The sequence below is a fragment of the Neomonachus schauinslandi genome, chromosome 8, assembly GCF_002201575.2.
Source record: "Neomonachus schauinslandi chromosome 8, ASM220157v2, whole genome shotgun sequence".
Lineage (NCBI taxonomy): Eukaryota > Metazoa > Chordata > Mammalia > Carnivora > Phocidae > Neomonachus > Neomonachus schauinslandi.
The window spans coordinates 36,064,512-36,090,174 of NC_058410.1; the positions used below are offsets into that span (position 1 = coordinate 36,064,512).

Below are 25,663 nucleotides of genomic sequence, written 5' to 3' on the forward strand. Positions count from 1 at the left end.
ATGAATATTAGACAGATTCTAGGCTTCTAGTGCATGGTATGATGAATTCTCTAGATGTAAAAGCTCTTGGTACATGTCTCATTCTCCAGGGAAAATGTATTGATCACATACACTATGAAATATTATTTCTTCAATATAAATATAAGTTGCTACTAAAAATCATCAGGTGATGTTAAGCTAGATATAATCTTTAAAATATTCAAATCGAACAGTCATTTTTTTGTATAAATCTGTCAGGTACCACATTAAAATTGTACTGCACTGTGGAGAAATGATAAATGCTCTTATAATTCCCACATTTATAAAAGAGAACAGCATGGCTGCACTGTATCAAAATTGTTGGTAGGACTGGAGTGGACATGCGGATTCAGAGCCAGGTTGACTGGCCAGCTCTGCGCCCTGTGGCTTCCTCTGTCCTATCCTGGTTGAGAACTGCAAAGCGGCTCCAGTACCATCCGTGGGATAAGTGAGCACGTCCTCACGAAGGCCCCCTAGCGCTTATCTACTTTTTACTTCATCCTTACTAGCAACTATTTACTTCCCAGAAAGAAGGCTCACATACCAACCAGAGTGTTGCAAACCTTGAAATCTGGCTCATTTTATATTGCAGCTGAGAGCAAATGCTTATTTTCTGCAAGAGAATGTATACTAATGTTTTTCAAATTTTAAAGTTATTATCAACATCAGCACTGGAAAGCTGGTTTCTTGAATGTTAGTTGGAATGATCCTTTAAATGTGTGCTATTTTCTTTGTTGGGCCCATAAAATATGTAAATATGTAATTGTAAATATATTGCCAATTTATAATACCTGTTTAAAGACTGCATTAAGCAAAATAAAATATCCTCAGTTATTACATAGGGTGAAATATGTACAATGATGAGATTCTTTTGATTATTACTAGATGGTACTATAAAAACCTAAATATAACATATTCTCTCTTTCTTTTTTTCTGTTCTCTGTTTTAGGTTCTTTCCAAATGGCATCTTAATGATTGCAAGTCTAATCATAACTAATACTTATTTAATGACACTGGACAAATAGTATTGTATTAGTTGAGTGATCTTAGACAAGTCACTTATCCTCTCTGTTCTCAGTTTCCTCATCTGTGAAATGTAAGTAGTAAGTGTACCTATCTAGCTCATAAGAGTTTTGTGATGTTTAGGTGAGCAAATAGATGTAAGCATTTAGAGAAATCCTTGACATTGTGTAGGTTTGTTATTATTATTATTTACCAGATACTCTACCAGACACTTTGATATAAAATGTGTATTTGTGTGTATGTTTTCCAAATTTTAACTTTCCGAAGATCAGAACTGAGACTTGAACTAATATCTGCATGACTCCAAACTACATGTACTTAATCCCTAGGCACATAACCTCTCAGTGTGCGGTGCTGGGGCTCCTTAAGCATTCAATCTCCATTAACCACTCAGTTCTTCAACATTTATTAAGTGCCTACCATGAACCAAAAATGGTGGTAGTTTCAGGGGACATTCTCAGCTTCTATAGAGAGAGGCAGGTTCTGCCGGCAAGGAGAACGGTTGGAATAGGATAAATCTTGGGCAAGCCATTCTGAGTGGCATCACATTCCTCCAAAAATAGTTCTGTTTGGGTTTTTTTTTTTTAAGATTTATTTATTTATGTTGGGGGGGCGGGCAGAGGGCGCCAGGAGAGAGAGTCCCAAGCAGACTCCAAGGCTGAGCGCAGAGCCCAATGTGGGGCTCCAACCCACAACCCCGAGCTCATGACCCCAGCTGAAACCAAGAGTCCAGCACTCAACCGACTGCACCATCCAGGTGCCCCTATTTGTTTTTTAATATGGATGCTGCCTTAAATTGAAGTAATGCATGGAATTCTAGTATGGAATTTCAAAAACCCAAGCACATGAGATAAGAATTTTACAGGAACAATAAGGCCTTTTCATTTTCCTTGAAATCTCTCCATATACAGAGTGTAGTCACATGGTTCATTTGCCAGCACTTCTCAGTCAACACTCTCCTTCAGCTATCTCCCTTTCCAGTTAGGCCACACGGTTTGAATGGGAGCTGTTATGTTATTTCAGATCTGATCTCCAAGCCCCCACACTTCCTGTGATATTAACTAGTCCAAGATTAGGCCCCAGACTCAGGCTGGGTCAGTCATGGCACTGTGGCCTCTTTGCCTTGGCTGAATACACCAAGGGTAGGCCTATGACCTAAAAAGAGTAACTCAGTATCCTTCCTTGGGGCTTTTTTCAAATTGGAATTAGGGAAAGCCAGCCGGTGCCTCTTGGTAGAAGGAGCAGCAACATGTGGGACGCAGGTGCTGGGAAGCAGGGCAAGCAAGAAGCCAGCCTCTAATGGGAAAAAAATGAAGCTGAAAAACAGAAGCAGAGGCAAGAGGTTGGGTTAGAGAGTCCTGGCAGTGTTCATGGCCCAAGGATTGATTAACAACTCTCCTTTAATTACATTTGACAACAAGGTGTCCCTCCACTAGATCCCCTTTTTGCCCTAGGGGGTTTGATTTGGGTTATCGTCACTTTAATGAAAGGAACTCTTACTAATCCAGGTAATCGCTTATTCTATCAAAAGTGTAGCTGAGTGTAAATTGTTATCCCATACTCTGTTTGGGTTTAATTCTCACAGTATGTGGGGGTAATACCAAAAGAAGCCCAAAAGGTAAAACAAGGAGTTAATATGTTCAAAGCTTATGGTTCATTAGGACTAATGAGAATGTTGAAGGGATGCACGCCCCCAGAAATGCCAAGCACTTTGCAAATGGGTACATGGTTTCAGTCCTCAGCCTGCAAGTTTAAGCATTCCAAACATTCTGCTCCTTGGAATTCCATTAGTTTTAGAGACGAGGTGAGTGGTGTGACTTGACTTCATTAATTTATAAAGGTCCTGATTTCAATCCCGTACACCAATTAATTAAACATATATTTCCCAGATATGTAAACTTGGAAATTCAAAACTAAAAGGATTTCAGGAGACTTGGTTCTTGTGTGAAATCCTAAAGCAATAAACCAATTCAGATGATCTCTTCCTGTGGTTCTCTCTCCTTTTGTTCCAGTGGAAATAATGTAGGATCATGAGATTCCATTATATCAATGTGTTGCCTATGAAAGCAGAATCCTAAAATAAGGATGTGACTGGGGCATAGGAACAGAGAGGAAATGGAGACTCATTTATTAGTTTTATGCCTCTTTTAAACACAGAAAGAACATACTCTAATTAGGAACAGTATGGAATCATTCCTCTACTAATGAATATACAGATCAAATTACAGCTAGCTGATATCTGTAGGAGTAATATAGAACATAAAAAAAAAAGCATGCTTTGAAAAAGAGTTTTTTATTACTGAAAAATTTTCTATTAATTCACCTTTCTCTGCGTCATTGCAATAAAGTGTACTACGGGTTCAAAATGATTTTTTTTTTTTAAATTATTGGTAGGCCAGAGCTGGCCCTCCACCCCATACACAGAAGGGTTACTTCTCACAAACAAGTGTGACTTCCTAACTTCTTCCTTTGTAGAAATGGCCCCCCTTATTTTCCACTCCTCAAAAGATCACATTATTAGGAGTGTCTATGAAATGCTACTTCTCTCCACCCACTATAGTTAATTCAGTCAATTTACTTTTTGTCCCATTTGATTTTATTACTTTTTCTTTATTTTTGTGACTAGTTTGCTACACTATATCCTAGTGATCAGATGGGATAGCCGCAATTCCTTGCTTATTCTGATTTTGTCTTCTGAAACTTATTATGCATTTTGATTGTCAGGTAATTTCTACTCTTTTCTTCCAGTATCCAGAGTATATGCCTGTGGCTTTCATATTAAAATAAAACTCGGTTTTAGCATTTGAAACCTCTATCAATTCTTTTTCATTTATTCAAACTTTCATTTTTTTTTCACTTATTCATCCAAATAAGACTATATTTGAGTGCTTAGTAAAACTTCTGTCCTGGGTCCTAAGGATGCAGCTATTATAGAAAATAAAGTTTTACCATCATGGAGCTCCCACACTGGTGTAGGAAGGCAGACAAGAAACAAAGAAACTAACAGAGCATGTGATGGGTGGAGATAAGTGATATGAAGAAAAAAATAAAGCAGGATAAAAAGGATAGAGATTGTTGAGTGGGCACAAATTTACACAAAGAAGTCAAAGAATATCCTGACAGTCAGAGAAGGTGGCACTGGAAAAAAGACCGGTAGGAGGTGAAGAGATGAGGCAGGCAGTGATTTGGGGGAAGAGCATTCTTGAGAGAAAGGAAACAATGCTCTGAAAATCATGACTCATGGGTGTGTTTTAGTGTTTGAGGAAGAGCAAGGAGGCCAGTGTGAAAGGGGAGAGTGGGAGGAGAGCAGGGCAAAGGGAGTGAGGGATCCAGATCACGCCAGCTGCATGAGCCACATATATATATGCTGTGGGTTTTGCCCTGGGAGAGAGCACAAGCCATTTTAAGTTTGAGCAGAGGAGAAACATGATCTGACTTACAATTGAAAAGATCCCTCTGGTCATGATGTGGACATTACTTATATCAGAAAGAGAGCAAGGGTAGAAGCATTTCTTTTTCCAACAGTTAGAGGGCAGATTTAGTCTGTGGATGAGGCCCTGGGAAAACCTGCATATGAAAGCTTTATTTCAGCTCTGGAAGTCACCACCTCTCTCTCCTGAAAGAGAACAACACTGACAAACATGACCCTTAAGCATTCATTATCAAGTGTGGACCAGAGGAGGGCAAACAGTGTGTAATTGCTATAAAACTGTAGTCAGTGGAAACACACACACAAGAAGACAAATCAGTATGTATTCCATCTGCCAGTTCTGTTTTATGAGTTTTAAAAATTTAGTTGACTGTCAGTATTTAGTTTTAAAATGTTCTGGATTTTGGTTATAAATCAGCAAGACATATTGCTCTAAATGTCATGTAATTAGGTTATACAGGGTAACAACAAAAGAGCCATATAATTTTAATGTCTGTTTATTGATTTCACAGTGATTTATAATAGCTTAAGATAATTTCCTTTAGATGCTAAACATTTTAAGTATTGATAAATTTAAAAAATCAAGAATTATTAATTGAGGAAAAATAATCATAGCATTAATTTGAATTTAATGTTAGAATGCATGGATGGAATCCGAACAAGTGAGCATAAATCAAAAATATCAACAAGAAAACTATATGGTTATGATCACATTAAAATTTTGAAATTACTGTTGCTCAACAAATTAGAACTGTTCATCTTTAGTTCATTAATTAAACATTGGGAACACTCTGAAATGTTGGATTAAAGATTTCAAGAATTATTTGAAAAAGCTCTAGAACTTCCTTCCTTACATCATGATTCTTCATTAAAATTGTCCATACAGTCAATAAAAATGAACCTGGAAAAGATATAAAATTATTACATGTAAATTCAAGTTAATACTTAATTGTTAAAATGTTTATTTTGCATATATATATTTTGTATATAAAAATTTTGCATGTATTTTGCATATAAAAATTAACATTCATTACTTGATAATTATACACATGAAGTTTTTAAATTTAAAATTTATTGACCAACTCATTATAAAAATTAATAAGAAATACAAATAATCAGAAAACTAGGAAAAGTACATAAACACATGGAAAGAATTGTAAATTCATCAACAAAACTAAAAGGCAACCTCAGAATGGGAGAAGATATTTGCAAATGACATATCAGATAAAGGGATAGTATCCAAGATCTGTAAAGAACTTATCAGACTCAACACTCAAAGAACAAATAAGCCAGTCAAGAAATGGGCAGAAGGCATGAACAGACATTTCTCCAAAGAAGACATACAATGCTCCACATCACTTGCCATCAAGGAAATACAAATCAAAAGCACAATGAGATACCACCTCACACCAGTCAGAATGGCTAAAATGAACAAGTCAGGAAACAACAAATATTGTTGAGGATGTAGAGAAAGGGGAGCCCTCTTACACTGTTGGTGGGAGTGCAAGCTGGTGCAGCCACTCTGGAAAACAGTATGGAGGGTCCTCAAGAAGTTGAAAATAGAGGTACCCCATGACCTAATAATTGCACTACTAGGTATTTACACAAGAGATACAAATGTAGTGATCCGAAAGAGCAACTGCACCCCAATGTTTATAGCAGCAATGTCCACAATAGTCAAACTATGGAAAGAGCCTAGATGTCCACTGACAGATGAATGGATAAAGATGTGATATATACATACAATGGAATATTACTCAGCCACCAAAAAGGATGAAATCTTACCATTTACAATTTACAATGATGTGGAGGAACTGGAGGGTATTATGCTGAGCAAAATAAGTCAGTCGGAGAAAGACAATTATCATATGGTTTCACTCATATGTGGAATATAAGAAACAGTGCAGAGGATCATAGGGGAAGGGAGGGAAAACTGAATGGGAAGAAATCAGAGAGGGAGACAGACCTTAAGCGACTCTTAACTATAGGAAACAAACTGAGGGTTGCTGGAGGGGTAGGTGGGTGGGGGGATGGAGTAATTGGGTGCATGAAGGAGGGAACATGATGTATTGAGCAGTGGGTGTTATATAAAACTGCTGAATTACTGAACTCTACATCTGAAACTAATGATGTACTATATGTTGGCTAATGAATTTAAATTAAAAAAAGAAAGAATTATAAATTCATACAACAGTGAAGAAGCATTTTCTGCATAAGAAACTAACCTAAGTTAGAGAAATTGCTATACAGTAGTGGCTTAGAGAAAACAGAAGCCTCAGTTCAGTTTTATGACAAAAATGTAAACTCCTGAAAACTATTTTAAGTACCACTCAGCAATATATGACTCACTGACTTCAATTCATTTCCTTTCTACAAATGTATTGGTAAAATCATAAACCCTATGCCAAGAAAAACATACATAAAATGCCATTATTACATTATTGACAAAGCTTATAAGAGAAAATAATGCCTACAGTTATAGTAAATTTATTAAATGAAATGCTACATATCCTTTAAGCAGAAGGAGTTGGATCAATATTTCCTGATATCAAAGAGCTTCAAGAAAATTTTCTAGTAAAAAAATATAGTGCAAGGCAGTGAGTATGATTTCATTTGTGCAAACAACATAGGTTTTATTTATCCACTTATATACACTGTTTTATGTACAAACACATTCTAGGAATTTGCACCACTTTTAAAAATTGGGTGAAGGGCCAAGAAATGTAAATGAAGAGAGGTGGGAAGAAGACTTTAATTTTCATTTAATGTGTCAAAGCACTTAGACATTTAAAGTTTGAATACATTAAATATAGTTTAAGATAAATCAGTAAAAGTAACAGCAATTTAAAAGAAAAAGAGTTTTTAAAACAATTTTTGAAGAGAAGAAATATTTCAGGTTAGATCTGTTAACATATGAGAGGTAACAGTTTGAAAGTGTCCAGAACGCTTGGTCCCAGGTCTACTTCTGTTTTCTTCCTACACTCTGGGGATGGGAGGATAATACTTAATTGTAAACATCATTTACTCCTTTCCCTGGAGATGGAGCATGTTACCTGATTGGTGGATGAAAGTATTTGGTTCATGTTTCTCAATTAGCTAGAGCTAATCTGTTATAAAGTCCCAAGACCCAAGGATAGCTCTTTTCTCTTCTTTCTATTTAAACTAGTGAGGAAGTTAGGCTAGTTTTAAATCTTCATATTTGATCAATGTTGAGTCAGTCAACACATCCAACAAGAAAGCAAAGGGCTGACACTAGAGTTCAGACTTATCTAGAGGATAGATTTCAGTATATAGGAGGATGATGTGTTAAAGAGAAGGAACACAGGCTTTAACATAATATGCCAGGATGCAAATTTATTGTCTCATTTCCAGCTGGTGAATTATTTAAACTTACAAAACCTCTGTTTCTTTATTAGTAAAATATTGGCCATAAAGTTTTCTTACACCAAAGAAAAATGTTATTAAAGTATAGATTACTGGTTATTTAAAAATACATGGGAAAAGACAAACATACAAAGGCATTATCATACAACTGATTTCTATACTCAATACTTTCGGAATACAAAACAATGATCATTACCCCCAAAAAATCAGTTTATTGAAACAAATTGATTTTTAAGTTGGTCTAAAACTCTCTTCACTCTTTTGTTTACAAATGTTACGAGGTTTTTCAGTTTCATCTCGTATCCGAGCTTTGTTTTTTGACATGTTTACTTCTCAAAGTAGGATGTAGTTATCTCTTGGAGTTAATGTCAGCAGCTATGAAAACGTTCTCTAAGTCAAGAATTCAATACAATTGCTGCTTTGGAAATAGTTACCACTTTGGCTTACCTACACCAAGACTCATGTATTGAAAGGCAAATATTAATGGGCAAAATAGAGGGGTTGAGAGCAGGAGGACTAAGAAAAGATGTTTTCTTTTACTTTGGACCTGCTAAAAAAAAACCACTCCATTATTTACTTTTGTACTGTTGCTGGAGAAGGGGTTTCTGCCAGACCACAGGTCAGCTATATAGTTGTTCATTTTATTTCCTTTTATAAAAAATGGCAGACTTTAATAATTTGAGTAAGCAGAGGCTTTTAAATTACCATATACTTTAACTGCATGAAATAAATTATTTTCTTAACTGGTTTAGCAGCCTTTTGTCTGGAAAGGTAGCAAAATCCACTTTGTTCCAGATTTAGAAGGCTGACTCCCAGGCTGTTTGTAAGATGCCCAGAGTCTTCTAATACCAGTCATGACAGTGGGCCTTCCTGAACCCAGTAACTTAATAAATGTAAAAATGACCTCATCTATCAATACAATGTGGAGCTAGCAAAACCAATGAAGTACACTCATACAATAGGGATTGGCTGGTATAAAACAAGAGAGTATATTTCCTCTTAAATAATGTAAGGAGATATGTGGTAATCAAAACAATCTATAATAAACTTGTGAAGAGATGATTCTGGTTTACATGTAAGTCTACTTAAACTGACCATGACAAAATGATTGGAAATTTTCTTTTCTTAACATAATCCCATTCATTACAAGCTAAGCTGGTCTTGGTTTCTTATAAATCTGGTATTTCCTTGGATTTATCTATTACACCCTCACTTTATAGCCATTTAGTTTCTAAGCTGGGCTTGCCTAGCTTGCTATAAATCCTCTCTTCAGAAAGATCCCAGGTACATTAAACAGGGGCATCTTCTAGTAAAAATCTTCACTTCTTAACAGCATGTGAAGAACCAGCAACTGGCCCTCGAATTAAATACCTCTCATTTCACATTATCACAGAAACAGTGCAGTTTACTAACCATTCTTTCCTTAGAGAAAACTCAATAATAATAAAAATTTTGGTTCAGTTTCAAAACATTTTAATAGTTATTAATTCCAAGTATCCAAACACCATGTAACTTTGGCATTTTTGGAATTAGCAACTCAGGAGAGAAGCTTTGTTTAGACGTGAGTTGGATCATACTTTGTATAGAGACTTGCCAGAAAATAAAGAATTGTTGGGAAAATTGTACAAAACTTCTGTGCAGAGGTAACCTGCACTCCACAGTCCATTGTTCCCAGGGAGTTAGGAGCTTTGCTTTACTGTGGTCAGGAGTCTCAAAAGGCATTCCTTTCACTGCATGCAAAAATCATACATCCCAGAATACGTATAATATTCGTTAAGGTATAAGCGACAGGAACACTGAAGAAGGGACTACTGAGGAAGATAATATGAAGCAAGCCAACTGCTGACATATATGTCAGCCACCTACCCCAGCTGTTCATTACACAGGTACATGGATTCACCTCACTTTGGACAACTCTAATATTCATATTTGCTCCACCGCCCCACACTGGGCAGCTGGCTGAGAGCAGGACCAGCTCCGTGGTGTCTCTTCAAAGCCAAATGCCTATGATCAGCTCCAGCCTTGGCAATATATTTTTATAAAAGTATTATAGTGATATTTATATATGATAAAGGGAAAAAAAGCAGCTGACACAATTTCAGGCACATGGTAGGTGTTTAATAAGTAGGAGTTAACCACTTAACTTTACATCTTAACTTTATATCGCACCCCATTGTGTACTTTCAATTTAATGCAATAGATTATCAGATTGAAAATTTAGTAAGTTTTTTAATTGAAATATAATTGACATATAACATTGTGTTAGTTGTGGGAGTACAATGTAATTATATATATATATATAAATATATATATAAACATATATATATGATTATCACAATAAGTTTAGTTAACATCTGTCACCAGATATGGTCACAGATTTTTTTCTTGTGATGAGAACTTTTAAGATATACTCCCTTAGCAACTTGCAAATATATAATACAATATTGTTAACTACAGTCACCATACCATACGTTACATCTCCCTGACTTATTTATCTTCTATCTGGAAGTTTGTACCTTTTGACCACCTTTGCCCATTTTACCCAACCCCTACCCCCTGTCTCTGGCAACCACTAATCTCTTTTCTATATCTATGAGTTTGATTTTTTATAAATTCCATGTAAAATGAGATCAGACAGTATTTTTCTTTCTCTGACTTATTTCACTTAGCATAAAGCCCTCAAGGTTCATCCATGTTGTTGCAAATGACAGGATTTTATACTTTTTTATGGCTGATAATATTCCATTTTATATCTATTGATACATATGTGTGAATATATACATATACGTCACATTTTCTTCACCCATTCATCCACTGATGGACACTTAACATTGTTTCCATGCCTTAGCTATTGTAAATAACATAAATAATGCTGCACTGAATGTGGGGCTGTATATATCTTTCTGAGACAGTGACCTCAGTTCCTTCAGATAAATACTTAGAAGTGGAATTACTGGATCATATGGTGGTTCCATTTTTAATTTTTGAGAAAACTTTATACTATTTTTCATAGTGGCTACACCAATCTACTTCCCCACCAGCAGTTCATAAGGGTTCCCTTATCTCCACATTCTCCTTAATATTTGTTACATCTTGTCTTTTTAATAATAGCCATTCTAACAGGTATGAGGTGGTATCTCGTTGTGGTTTTCCCTGATCTCTGCATTTTCGTGATGACTAGTGATGTTGAGCACTTTTTCATGCACCTGTTGGTCTTCTTTGGAAACATGTCTTCTTTGGAAAAATGTCGGTTCAGATCTGCCCATTTTTAAATCAGATTTTTAAAATATTTTTTGGATATTAATCCCCAATCAGATATATGATTTACAAACAATTTCTCCCATTTTGTAGGGTTTTTTCCTTTTTTTTTTTTTTTGATGATTTCCTTTGCTTCCTTTTTATTTGATATAGTCCCATTTGTATTTTGTTGTTGTTGCCTTTGCTTTTGGTGTCAAATCCAAAAACTCATCAGTAAGACCAATGTTAAGGAGCTTACCCCCTGTTTTCTCCTAGGGGATTATGGTTCTAGGTTTCACTGCCAAGTCTTTAATTCATTTGCATTTGGGGTAAGATAATGGCCCAATTTCATTATTTTGCAGGTGGCTGTCCAGTTCTCTCAGCACCACTTGTTTAAGAGAATGTCCTTTCCCTATTGTATATTCTCAGCTCCTTTGTTGTAAATTAACTGACCACACATGTGTGGGTTTATTTCTGGGCTCTTTATTCTGTTCCATTGATCTATGTGTCTGTTTTTGTGCCAGTACCTTACTGTTTAGCTAACTATAGCTTTGTAATAGTTTGAAAATTGTAAGTGAGATGCCTCCAGCTTTGTTCTTCTTTCTCAAGATTTCTTTGGCTACGCAGGGTCTTTTGTGGTTGCATCCACGTTTTAGGATTGTTTTATTTCTGTGAAAAATGACACTGGAATTTTAATAGGCAATGCATTAAATCTGTAGACTGCTTTGGGTAGTGTGGACATTTTAACAAATTAATGTTTCCAATTCATAAACATGGAATTTCTTTCCATTTACTTGTGTCTTTTTCAGTTTCTTTCATTAATGTCATAGTTTTTAGTGTACAGGTCTTTCATCTCTTTGGTTAAATTTATTTCTAGGTATTTTACTTTTGATATAATTATAAATGGAATTGTTTTTCTTAATTTATAAGTTTATAGGTTATGAACCCACCACTATTACATTAGATTATCCTGAATTTAACTGTATTTATCAGAGGGATTTATGCTTTCATATGTTTTATTGCTACTAATTAGCAGCTCTTTTGTTTCAGCTTAAAGAAGTCCCTTTAACATTTCTTATAAAGCCAGTCTAGTGGTGCTGAAACCCTTCAGCTTTTGCTTGTCTGGAGAACTCTTTATTTTTCCTTCAATTCTAAAGAAATATTTTGTCAGGTAGAGTATTCATGGTTGAGAGTTTTTTCTTTCAGCACTTTGAATAATTCATGCTACCCTTCTGGCTGGTAAAATTTCTCCTGAAAAATCTGCTGAGTCTTATGGGGGCAGGGTGGTTCCCTTGTACATAATGAGTTGTTTTTCTTATTGCTTTTAAGATTCTCTCTTTATCTTTAACTTTTGACAATTTAATTATAATGTGTCTTGGTGTAGCTTTTTTGGAGTTCATCTTATCTGGAACTCTAGGTTTCCTGAATCTGGATGTCTGTGTCCTTCCCCAAGTTACAGAAATTTTCAGTCATTATTTCTTTTAGTGCATTTTCTGCCCCTTTCTCTATCTCTTCTATTTCTGGGAGCCTTGCAACACAAATATTGGTCCACTTGATGTTGTGCCATAAATGTCTTTAAGCTATCTTCATCCTTTCTCATTCTTCTCTCTTTTTGCTCCTCCCATTAATGAAATCTGCTGCCTTGTACTGAAGTTCCAGATCCTATCTTCCACTTCATCCAAACTGCAGTTGAATCTCTCTATTGAATTTTTCAGCGCCGTTATTATATTTTTTTCAGGTTGGTAATTTCAGTTTGGTACTTTCTTATATTTTATATTTCCCTGTTGAAATTTTTACTTTGTTCATGAATTCTTTTCCTGACCTCAGAGAGCATCTTTATGACCATTATTTTGAACTCTTTATCAGGTAAATCACTTATCTCCATTTTATTAAAGTCTTTTTCAGAGGTTTTATGCTGTTCTATTGTTTGGAACATATTCCTCTGTGTCTTCATTTTCCTTGCCTTTCTGTGCTGGTTTCTATGGATTGGACAAAACAACCACCTCTCCCAGTTTTGAAGAAGAGGCCTCTGTATAAAAGATAAATCTTATTCAACCCTGCCCTTGCTCTTGATTGTCTTTCAATCCTTTGTGAAACTGCTTAGTGTGTTCTTAATGGCCCCCAGTAGTTAAAGGTGGGCTAAGACCTGTCAGTATCCCAAAGAGGCAGAGCTCAGTCAACACCTGGATGCCAGATGATTTTAAGCTGGATCCTCAGGTAGCAGGTTTGTTTGTTACAGTCCTACGGAACCCATGAATTTAATTAAGCCCTGTTGGCCATCAGAGCCATGCAATCAAGGGGTATCCTCTGAAAAAAAACATGACACAGATGTGTGTACAAGTTCCTTTCCAGGAGATATCTCCACCCTGAAGCAAAACAAAGGGAAAGCGCCAAGATGGCACTTATCAAGTTCTTGGTTTCTGGAGAGTAGGCAATATTAAATAGGAAGTCTGCCCCTCAGTCCATAGCTATTAAAATGAACAAATAGGCCTCTTTCATGAAAAGACTGGGTGTGTTTCAGTTTGCTGCCTCTGCTTTGGACCCTTGGGAATTTGCCACAATGAGTCTGCACAAACCTTTTAAGAACTGTCTCTTAGTTTGCTATAGACTTCTGGGCCTTGTGGATGCAAGCCTGCTGGCTTTCAAAACTTCTGACAGTTTTAAATCTTCATTCAGTCTTCACTGTTTATTTTAAATATCACCCATGGGGGTAAAAAGTAATAAAATCTAGGCAAGCTTTGTTTTCTTACTAATTTATACCTAATACTATTTTGCAACTTTAATATGAGCTTTACTCTTAGAATATGTATAGTCAAGGATTAAAACTTAATGCCACTGTAGATAAAGAAATGGTTCAGAAGTTTACATAATTAAAAACGAAAAACTCCGTGCCAAGTCTTACCATCAGCAAAAATGTTTTTTTTTTTAGCAAAAATGTTAAAAAGCTAATTTGAAGCCTGAAAAGTTTAATTTTATTTTGTAGATTAAATTAAATGAATTTAGCTTAGGTTTCTTGTGGAAAACACTTCTGGAGACTAAAAAGTAGCTAAATGACACTTCGAAACTTTACTGTAAATGTATACATATGTTTCTATCAAAAATTAACTGAAAATGCTCATTTTTAAATATCAATATTTGTTTTTCACTCATGCTTTGTTTTCTTTTTTTTAAGTGTATTTGTTCTTTTTTTTAAGATTTTATTTATTTATTTGACAGAGAAAAACACAGCAAGAGAGGGAACACAAGCAGGGGGAGTGGGAGAGGGAGAAGCAGGCTTCCCGCTGAGCAGGGAGCCCGATGTGGGGCTCAATCCCAGGACTCTGGGATCATGACCTGAGCCAAAGGCAGACGCTTAACGACTGAGCCACCTAGGCGCCCCATTCTCATGCTTTGTTTTCAATACATCTGTTTTCTCTATTCTCTACTTACTTGAAAACTTCAAGATCTTTGACACTGTGACTGAATTCTGAGTATCAGTGGGGAGTGGTTGCCATGAGACTGACAACTACATGAGAGTAAATGCCTCATTATACAACATCTGCACAATTATACTATCAAAGCTCACCATTTTTTCACCAATAGTTTTCAACATTTACTCTCCCATTTTTTTTCTTGTGAAAGCAATTCAAAACTGCATGACATAAAGCTGAATTTCAGTAAAACTGAATCTTGTAATAAAATCTTGTAGTATGGTACTTTCAAGCTTTAAATGAAATAACTTCCACTCTCCACTCAGTTCTTCACCTTGTACATCTTAAGAGGAAAGATCCAGTTTATACAACCCAGGCCTACAATGCAATTATGCCATCTGATAATTTGGCAGAGATAAGCAGGTGATAACCAAAATTCATGCTTCTCCTATCATGGTATAGATTTGTCACACAAAAGTAGTTCTTAGAAAACAGTTTAATTCCTTAGCCCACTTGCTTCTCCAAACATGAAAGTATCTTTCTACTGGTGGGATGTGGATTATATAGAAGCCAGGGGTTGAAATAAGCACAGATGGAAGGAGACTTAGTCCTCTACTCATTTTGTAAAGGGAACCTGCCATTGACTGAGAATATTGCACTGGAAATACTACTATGGCAAGAAGAAACTGCAATTGCATGAAAGCCTTAAATGTTTGGGCTTATTTTTTACTTGAATTAATTCAAATAAGATTTCAGAACATATATTTAATGTATTTATGTTTACTTTGCTTGTATATCTTTCAGATTCTTTCAGGGGGTGTAAAATAGTAATATTTTAATTATGTTTTCAGCTTGGTTCACTGCATAAGAGCATATCTAGAAAACTGAGATGATGTGGTCATTCGAATATACAAATATAGATTCCTTTCGTTTTTCATTCTGAAGGAAGTCCTATAGTTGAAAAGCTGCAGCAGAATACTTCATCCATGGCTAGTATGGCTAGATGAAGGGAGCTCACATAAGTCAATTTGCTAGTTTTTCCCATTAATCATGATTAATCAGATTTTCTTTTGAGATTTCATTTTTTTTTCTAAATTTAAGAGCAAGGTATGAGGTTTTTAAAAAAGGAATATGATAACAGCAGCAAAGGATTATATCTGGGTTTGTGGATGAAAAGTGGACTGGAGGCAGTCTGGTGGCGTCATGGATCAATAAAGATGCATAAGAAAGGACAGGCTACCATTAGAAGGACCAAAAACTATGGAATGGATACCCATGGAAAAATCATGACTTTCTTTAATAGTATGTGTTATAACGATCTTTGTATCTGATAAAATCATTATTTCTTCCTTTTTTCAATGAAATATTAATTTTCTTTAAGGTATTGCTTATAAGGCCCTTACCTGGAGAGTTATCCACTTTGGGAAGAAAACTTAGAACAAGCAGGACGGTGTTTTGAAAGTCGGTAAAGTCGCTGATGAAGGGGGCTCTATCGCCGTTAACAAGCATTCGTGGTGGCAGGCCCTTCTGGAATTCATATGTTCTAACCAAAGTTGTAGGAAAGAGGGATGCAGCTAAAAAGTCCACAGCCACACACCAACTTCTTCCAAAATTTGCTTCTGGTTTAGAATAATACTCCAACCTAAGAGACAAGTGGAAGCAGGTACAATTGTAATTAGTCCACTCAGAACTTCAGCCTCATTATTTTCTTTTTTGTTGTTTTTTATTTTTTAGTTTCAAGTTTTTATTTAAATTCTAGTTAGTTAACATATAGTGTAATATTGGTTTCAGGAGTAGAATTCAGTGATTCATCACTTGTGTATAATACCCAGTGCTCATCACAAGTGAGGAACAATGGCTTAAATAAATGGCAAGCCCTAAGAACAATGGCTTAAATAAACCACAAAGCCTTAGGAACAATGGCTTAAATAAACACTAGGAAAGAGGTGAGGGCACCAGTTCAAGGCACAGAGGCGTATAAACAAAATCAGATCAAATGGAAGCCTTTCAAATGATTTAATTGAATGTGTTATTGGACAATTCACCTAATAAGTCAGTTAATATGTAGTCAAGTAAACAAATAAAAATACACTTTTAAAGGCTCATTTTAATTTAAAATACAGATATACATGCACCAACCAATCCTAGGATCCAAGACCACAGAGTTTTAAGTATATGTAGACTATACAGAGTTCAGTGTTGTCTCACGTAAATAAAAACCCTAATATATTCTTTTACCTAAAAAAGTAACACATGAAATTTGAAGGAAATGCCCCAGTATGTAGTAGATTGCAAACATGACCCCAATTTTTCAAAACTCTTTATATCTCTGTTTTTTGTTTTTCCCAGTGCCCCTTCCCTGTTACAATTGGAAGGAGGTGGGAAGGAGAGAGGCATAACTTTCTGACCCTGGCTCAGCCATATGATTTCATTTGGCCAATAGGATATTAGCCAACTTGACACAGTGTAAGCTTGAAATATTTTTCACAATTTGGTTTCTCTCTCCTTGCCATTCTGCCATCAGTATGGCAAACACTCAAGCTTGCCTGCTGAAGAATGGAAGACAAGTGCAGCAGAGCTGAGCTTCACTCATCCCTGTGATGCCAATCAAAATCAGCTAACATGAGGGGAGCCCAGGAAAGGTCAGCAGAACTGCCCAGCTGAATGTTAAACATGTGAGGAATAAACACTGCTGTATGACACTGAGATTTAGTGGTTATCAACTGTGCTACATTCTCGTGAAAAAAATGGAATGAAGTACAGGGCAACACACCCAATAAACTGCGGACTTCTCAACAACGAATGTGAAGCTAAAAATTAATGGAGATATGCCTTCAAAAATCTTAAGTATTACCAGCTGAGCCTTCTGTAATCACTCAAAGCCTCAGGCAAAAATCGTGATAGAATAATGATATTTTAAGAATGCAAATTACCTACAATTTTTTCTTCTTATACAACTGTTCTGAATCGACTAGTATGTAAGTCCTAACAAACAAAGTAATCCAAGAAATAAAAAGATACGGGATACTGGAAATGGGTGATTTAACACAAAGAAAAGACAAAGGAAATCTACTACAAAGATACTAGAGACCTAAGAATCATATCTGACCATTTGGGCAGAGCAGAGCAAGTCAACAGCTTTGAAAGAAACCTCTTCAAGAAGAAGAAATTGATATAATTCTGGATGCTTTTAAACATGTTGAGAAGAAACTTCCTTGGTTTGCCAATTTGAAGTAATTAGTGTTGTGTACAATAGAAAGTAAACAAAAATGCACAAAAAATGATCAGCTCTAAAGGGAGTAAGATAACAAAGAAAAATAATTATAATCAGTTTAGTATGTATGATATGAAGAGTAATTAATAGTTAAAATAATGTAGCTGCTGAACATTGACCCAATCCAAATCACTACACAATTATGCAGAGAAAGTGAGAAGGGGGAAGAATCTGTGTGGAGTGGGGGTGAGGGGAACTCAGTGGTAATTTTCTATGGTCATGATAAAAAGGATAATACTTAGATCTGCAAATCGGGAAATGTTATAGGATTTTTTATTTTTAGAAATATAGTACCAAATATCAAAGTAACCAGCGTTTATAGTAGTATTCTCCCTGGATACAGCTATTTCATTTATTTATGTATTTTTGGTGGAAGAGATGGCAAAACCTCATAGAACCATTTGACTCTTTAAATCATTGACATATAAGAAGTGGATAATATACAAACTAAAAATAATCCAAAACAAAAATAAGAAAGCACACCTGAATTCAATATATAAATTAAAGAAATGGAAGGAAGGAAGGAAGGAAGGAAGGAAGGAAGGAAGGAAGGAAGGAAGGAAGGATGGATGAGGGGGAGGGAGAAAGAGAGAGAAGAAGGGGGAAAGGAGGAGAGGAAGGGAGGGAGGGAGGGAGGGAGGAAGGAAGGAAGGAAGGAAGGAAGGAAGGAAGGAAGGAAGGAAGGAAGGAAGGAAGGAAGAAAGGAAGGAAAGAAGAATCTCTGAAGAATTCCTGAAATAGAAATAGCAGCAGCTGTGGGAAGACTCTAAGGACCGTCCAACCACTACTCTCACACCTAGGACAGAGAGGCCCTGATCACACTCAGTTGCCTGCTAACCTACCTGAGAGGGAGGGAGAAGAGGTCTGAATGATATTTTGTTCAGTTAGGCGATTGCCTGGGTGGCTCATCTCTCCCCAGAATTGAAAGATTCTTCAAGGAAGTGAATATAATATTTTATTTCTGCTTCATTATATATTGAAAAGGTGGAAGCATTTTTTTATTGTTTAATAGCTTTTAGTATCTTTTTAGACGGGAAGAAGAACCTTGGCAGCTATTGACCTCATAAAACTAGTTTGTAGTCCAGGTACATTGCAGGCAGCACAGCTTACAGGTAAGAAGATGAGCTATGGAGTCCTGAGAAATTTAAATACTAGCCCTGCCAGTCATTGGCCATGAGATTTTGAGCAAATTACTAAACAGCTCAACCACATACTCAGGATCTAGAAAAAGGAGGTGTTTTGAAGTGAGATATTACGTTAGGATACCTTGTGAAATTTCTTCTACTTATTGTACTTGAGAAACAGTAGCTATCTAAAAAACTCATTTAAGAGGGTCGTTTGTTGATACCTAAATAAGAGGTCAGGTAAGAAGGATCAAATTTCAGAGAATAAAAAGAGTTTTTGAAAAGAGCAATTTTTTGGTTATAATTAGTGAAGAAAGTGCTTCTAATACTATCAGAAAAAAAATTTTTAGGTCATACACTTTTGATCAAAATAGTCATGTAAATATTTAAGATTATTCACAAAAAATTCCTATGTTCTGTGATTTTGGAGTTTTTAAATAAACTTGGCCTGTTAAAAATACAATATTTCTTTCAAAAGCAGTTCCATTACATAAATAGGAATAAATACAATAAGATTAAAAGTCTAAATCCGCAGGAGACAGGAAATGTACCTATAAGAAAAAAATTTCTTCAATTTCCTTGAATTTACCTAAAGTACTCTTATATTTCTCAAGGACAAAGTTGCATTGTCTAGTGATTTATCTTTGTATATGAACCTGGAACATCCATAAATGAAAAAAGTAATCTAGAGCCATGACTTGCTATCAGTCAAATCTTGAGGTTGGCAATCCCAGGCCGAAATCGTTGTCTGATAATCTCATTACTATTTCCTGTCATCAGAATAGAAAGAGCAGTTGAGTTACAACCCCAGCCCCAAATCCTATCACTGATGCTGCCACAGGAGAAAATTCCTCCATTGCCCAACTCAATATCTGGTTTTTGAAGCCATACCAACAGGTAAAGGAGGAAGTGTGCTTTGAATCTGCTACTTAGGTGATGTATTTACCTAACTGAATGATGGAGTCAGTGGGAGAGACAATCAGTGAAATTAAGAGGCACACATTCCTGCCTGGATTTGCCAGTCTGCTTATTCAATACCAAGAACCCTGACTTTTTGGTTCCTGTTTTTTACCATACCCAGACTTCTACCCCATATCTCACTCAAAGTGGTTCACTTTACCCTCAGATAGTGTCCATGATGGCTGATTTTATGCATCAACTTGACTGGGCCTCAGGGGGGCCAGATATTTAGTTAAACATGATTTTGGGTGTTTCTGTGAGGGTTTTTTTTTTTTTGGAAATTTCCAGATCAGTTGACTGAGTAAAACATATTGCCCTCCATAATGTGGATGGGCCTCATCCAATCTGTTGAAGGTGTGAATAGAACAAAAGGCTGACCTTCCCTAAAGTAAGAGGGAATTCTCTTGGCTGATGGTCTTCAAATTGGAAGATAGGCTCCTCCTGGTTTTACCTAACTATATCTATCTACCTCTCTCTTTCTCTCTCTCTCTCTCCTATTGGGGCTGTTTCTCTGGAGAACTCTGACTAATACAGTATCATCCACTTCTAAACACAAATCATTCTTACACCTTCACATCTAGGTGTATAATAACCTCGAGATGTACACGTAGAGTGGCTTGATAATCTTCTAAATTATTCTGTGTGCTAATCCTGATGCTAGTCGATCTTTTTCCTTAAGTATGTACCTACCATATAATGTGCCCATGGTCAAAATAATGAAGAAAATTTCTTTTCTTTTTTTTATATAGACAAATTGGTTGTATGTTTTATTTGTTGATTGGTTGGCTAGCTGTTTTGTTAGTATCAGTTGGTTAGCACAAGATTTTTTTTTTCCTCAAAATTTTGCCCCTTCTTCATAAGACACTTTTAATCTAATCATTCTAAAAGAGCTACACTTCATCATTAAAATACACAATGACTAATATTATTTAATAAGAAGATTGACCACCACTTTAAAAGAGGAATAAAAAAGCATAAGTAAGGCCAAAAATTATTTACCATATTAAATAGAAATGACTTGGGATCCATTCTTACCTATCTTCAAATATTTTGCCAGCATATTTCAAGGTTGAGACATGTGCAGCCCACAAGTACTTCAACAGGTCTTCAAAGCTACTAGAAGGATCCTGTAAATGCTGTAGCAGAGGAGAAATTTATTCATATTTGAGAAAATATAACAATTCCTCTCCTTACCATTTAATTTAATCCCATATATAATTTATAAATATTCCACATGAGAGGAGAATTTTGTTTCCAAGAACTGTGCAAGCTCTCAGTGACTAACACTCTGTAAAAGAGTATAGTAAATATCTATTATAAGTAATAATATTGAATGCACCTATAAGAAATGAGCTGCAACAATTTTCTCAAGAGTCAGTATTTTATACTGGCCAGGAGGATTTTGGCTTTGGTTTGTCATTTGCTTTCCTGCTACCATAGTAGAAATTACTACAAAAGTTTAAAATTAAGAAAAGGAGGAAATTTTTATTAGAATATTTAATTCAATCATATCTAAAGTAGTGAACTAATAATCTATAGAACTAGTAAATCTATCTTTTCACTGTGGACCTTAGCCCACGTCTATGTTTAGCCAATGTTTGTATTTTGCTCATTGAATATTTGGTTTTGATTACCACATAATTGTTTAGTTCTACTATATATGATCATTTATTAATTCAGTTGAAATAAGTTAATTGGCTGTTCTAAAAACCAACTCCATAATTGTGTTGCTCCCAAGAGTTAACCCTCGGTTGCCATGCAGGTTCAATTAACCAGACTACTCTTTTTATTTAGTAAAATATCTTTTGTGCTCTCACATTTATGTATAACTTATTTGAAATGAATGGATAGACTTTGTATTAATGCCGTATTGGTTCAGAGGGTATTAATGGCACATTAATACCCTCTGAACCAATTACCTGCTGTAGTGTAATAATATAATTTGCATAACAATTTATATTTTTACACTTAGGAAAACATTATACGATGCACACAAAAACCTAGACAAAAAGCATTATACAAAAAAGGAAATTCTCTTACCACCTCCTAAGAAAATAAATTATAAAACTTAAGAAAACAACCTGGTAAAAGGTATTCCACTTGCTCATTGGCTCAGGAAAGGATGACTGACAACTAGAAACGTTAAGACAAAACTGTGTCTGATCCTTGGGTGGTGGCAAAAGTATGACTTGGTCTGATGATATCCCCATTATGCCAGAATCAACCGCAGCAAGGAAAGGTAATGCACATAGAAAGTAATTCATATCTGTAACAGCAAAATACTTATTATTACCACAAGCACTAACAAATGTGATAGAGAATATCTTTAAGTAATCTATAAACCAGTAAGCAAAAATTACAGATCCAGAAACCTAAAAGTCACTAGCAAAAAAAAAAAAAAATTGAAAATCTCCCTAAGGATCATATACATAACTTTAATATGCTTTTTTTAATGACCCTACAATTATAAATAAACGTAGGTTCAAGCAGTTGTCTATAATATCTTAAATAAAAACTAATTTTAATATTTAATATTTAAATGAATGAATTAACTTTTTTATTTCTTCTATTTTTATTTTTATTTATTATTTTTTTATTTCTCTCTAAATATAACCTATTCCAGCAGATTTAGACATTATAATTTAGATGGCTGATTCTCACTGGTGATGCAGAATATTTTTTATCATAGACACACATTTATGAATGCAATTCTACGCCCCAGTGGAGCAAACTACAAACTACTAAATCAATTTGAGAATAAAGCCTGAATTCTACATCTATGGCCATGACTATTTGTGGGTCTTGAAAAGAACCAGTCTGTATTAGAAGTATTAGAAAAATATGTAAAGGTGTATGGGACATGTGTCACTCTAAGAAAGTGAAATTTAAGAATATTTAAGAATATTTAATATATTCTTGTCTCTAGTTATTGGGAAATATCTCTAAGAAATTGTGTGTAAATTTTATTACTAAAACACAAAATAGAATTAAAGAATTAGAAAATACCTTCTGATTATCTTAGTATTAAATATCTGACTGAAGGCTTTGATTATGGATCGATAAAATGATTTGTGGTACACTACTCTGACATGTTTATGGTTTAAAAGTCAAACACATTTGGTCTGAGCAAAATGAGAAAAAGCCCTATTTACTTGCTCCCTCATTTCTCATCCTTCCTCATTCTGGAGACTCACCCTCACTCGTGAGACCTCCCACCTGACTGCCACTGCTGGGCTTTCAGAGGCCATGGTCCTTTGCAGCTCCTAGTTTCAGTCCTTCCATGAAAAGCTAAAGATGTCCTAGGGAATCGTTATTGACATTATGGCTGTTAAATTCTAGAATGTGGCATAAAGGCCACAAGGTACATGATGAAATAGATTCCTTCTTACAAAGGAATAATATTGTTTTGTCTCTGTCCCTAAGATTTCAGGTTGAATACTTTCCTTGGGGGTGGTTATTACCTATTTTGCCATTTAAATGAACCTACCAGCCCACCAACTGTCCACAGAGATACACAGAGGATCTCCAGATTCATAGCCACAGCCTTCCTTTTGTCTGGGATCAGCTAATCTTCCTAGAAGAGAAAAGGTGCAGGGATTATTTATTATATGCTAACATTAATTCTTGAATATCAATAAATATTTTACTTTAATTTGGTCTCTTCTTCTTTCATTGATCCCCAACAACTCCCTCTCACTCAATCCCTCTCTCCCTTCCTTTTCTTGTCCCTTTCTTAAACACACACACACACACACACACACACACACACACACCCTACACTCAATCACATGTTTCTATGCCATCCTGTTTCCAGGTCCTGTCCTTTGGCTTAATTTCTAATATTATCAAATTAGAATAGAATTTTTCAGGTGGACTTAAACATTGGTATTTTTTTTAACTAGGCAATTATTTTCAATATGCAACCAAGACTGCGAAACACTGCTTTGGCTCATCCTTTTATTTCCTAGTAGATTTCATTTTTATTTCCCCAGTAAAATTTCATCCACATTTCAAGTCTCAGTTTAAATTCATTTTTTCCTGATTACTCCAGCTGACTCCACTCTGCCCTTTGTTTTGCACTTTTATCTTTTATCCAAGAGTTATTGTTAATTGTTTTCTATTTAATTTCTGCTATCTTTTTCTATTTCACTTGTGTTGTAAATTCTTTGATGGCAGGTAAACTGAAAGTACTTACTCACACCCCATCTCCTCACTGCTCTTAGTAAATGCTGGTCCCTTATCAGCTCATCAGTGGATGACTTTAGTCAGGCTTGACCCTGATGTGTGAATGCAACAAAAGTGTAAGAAGGGCATTTATCTACCAGCTCATTCAGACTCCATCTCTCTCCTGAGGTTGGCATGCTTCCCATAGTAGACTTCATGTTAGTGATTTCTCTTGGACCAGGGTTGTTTTGACCCCAAGGAATGTAAGATAAATAAGAGTAGATTTGGGTCTCAGGACATTCCCTGACAAAGACGCAGGACTTGTCAACCTCAGTAGCTCCTGAATATGACCACTGCTCAGACTTAAGATCAACCATAATCTTCTCTCTATAGTTTTTCCATTGGAATAGAACAAATCTCCTTATTGATAGTATTATCAGTGTGGAGTAGGCAGAAGCACCACTATCCTTCATGAGCTTCTTCTGTCAGCCAGAACAAAAATATCTTTTTAATTCATGAATCCTTGGCCCACAATGTATCTCCTAACTAAACATTAGAATGTATTTTCAAGAGGAATCAATCATTTGCAGAGAAACATCCTTATGAATAAGATGGCACTCCTTGCCTATCAGCCCTATCTCCATGTATAGGTAATCACAATTGGAACTTCAAAAAATTCAAGCTAATTTGACATCACCTTCTGTCTTTAATGTATATCCTTTTGACTGCTTTGTTCATCTGAGTGCTTAGAATGGCATCTAGCACCTAGCAGGAGTTCAGTAAATACTTGTAGTATGCTCAATAGATTTCAATAGATTTAATATGAAGTCTTTCTGTGTTTGGCAACTATGCCTTATGCCCCATTGTGGTTTCTAGTCAAAACAGAAGCACATAAAAGAAGGATTTATGGAGCAGAAGGAGAAGTAGAGAAATATGGTTATGAGGGGAAAAGAGGAAAAAGAAAAGGATCAATTTTCAAAAACATGGTATGGTATATACAGAGTCTTATTTCCCAATTACTACATGGTCATATTGGTAGATCATCAGGATGAAAACAAGAGTCATTCTTACCTGTTCTGTATTGCCAGCCATTCTGGAGAGGTAACCCCCATAAAATATTTTGTTCATTGTCTGCTCCAATGTTTTCAAAATAACTCGCTGTCTTGTTCACTAGGATTTTGTACATCCCCATTCTCTCAGGGTATACCCAGGGATCAATAATGTACTTTCCATTCTCTACCCTGTAGTCACTGAACTGACCAGCACTCTTCTTCCACAGCGGGGGATACAGATCTGAGAAATTAGATGCTCTGGCTAAAGAAGCAGAAAAGCAACCAACTAGTACACAGGTCCAAGGAGGAAGGAAAGCCATTGCACCAAAGCTGGGGGTTGAGATTGTGGCAAGGCTTTTATTGGGAAATGGAGGAAGAAGTCATGGTATTTGCTTATATCCCAGCATGTCAACACTTTTTGTTCTTTTCCCTGAAAAGAATAGAGTGAAGATGGGAAGGCCTTGCCAATGAAAATAGGGTGTCTCTCTTGCTAAATAATAAATGGATTTATTGATAATAAATTTATCAATATAGTTCATTATTCACATGATAGTCCAAACAAGCTGTTGAAAATTTTATTGCTGAAT

General features: G+C 35.6%; 1 protein-coding gene and 1 pseudogene across 1 annotated transcript; both read right to left on the minus strand.

Moving 5' to 3' along the window:
• Positions 1 to 5,073: 5,073 nt before the first annotated feature.
• On the minus strand, positions 5,074 to 25,396 carry C8H6orf58 (chromosome 8 C6orf58 homolog). Its single transcript, XM_021693691.1, has 6 exons — positions 25,096 to 25,396; positions 23,348 to 23,434; positions 21,942 to 22,126; positions 20,896 to 20,996; positions 15,906 to 16,144; positions 5,074 to 5,372 (listed from the first exon to the last, which is right to left on the minus strand). Exons 1-6 carry the CDS (start codon positions 25,394 to 25,396, stop codon positions 5,245 to 5,247), a joined length of 1,041 nt encoding a protein of 346 aa, XP_021549366.1. The 3' UTR covers positions 5,074 to 5,244.
• Positions 9,329 to 9,782, minus strand: LOC110583693 (annotated as a pseudogene).
• Positions 25,397 to 25,663: the final 267 nt, after the last annotated feature.

Bases quoted from the DNA above. Each gene is read 5' to 3' on its own strand.
- C8H6orf58 (XM_021693691.1), bottom strand. From the start codon at position 25,396: ATGGCTTTCCTTCCTCCTTGGACCTGTGTACTAGTTGGTTGCTTTTCT. The intron at 22,127-23,347 runs GTAGGTTCATTT...TTGCTGTTACAG, and splicing joins TGTGGACAGTTGGTGGGCTG to ATATGAATTACTTTCTATGT. The intron at 20,997-21,941 runs GTTGTTTTCTTA...CCTCTGCTACAG, and splicing joins AGTGGAATACCTTTTACCAG to CATTTACAGGATCCTTCTAG.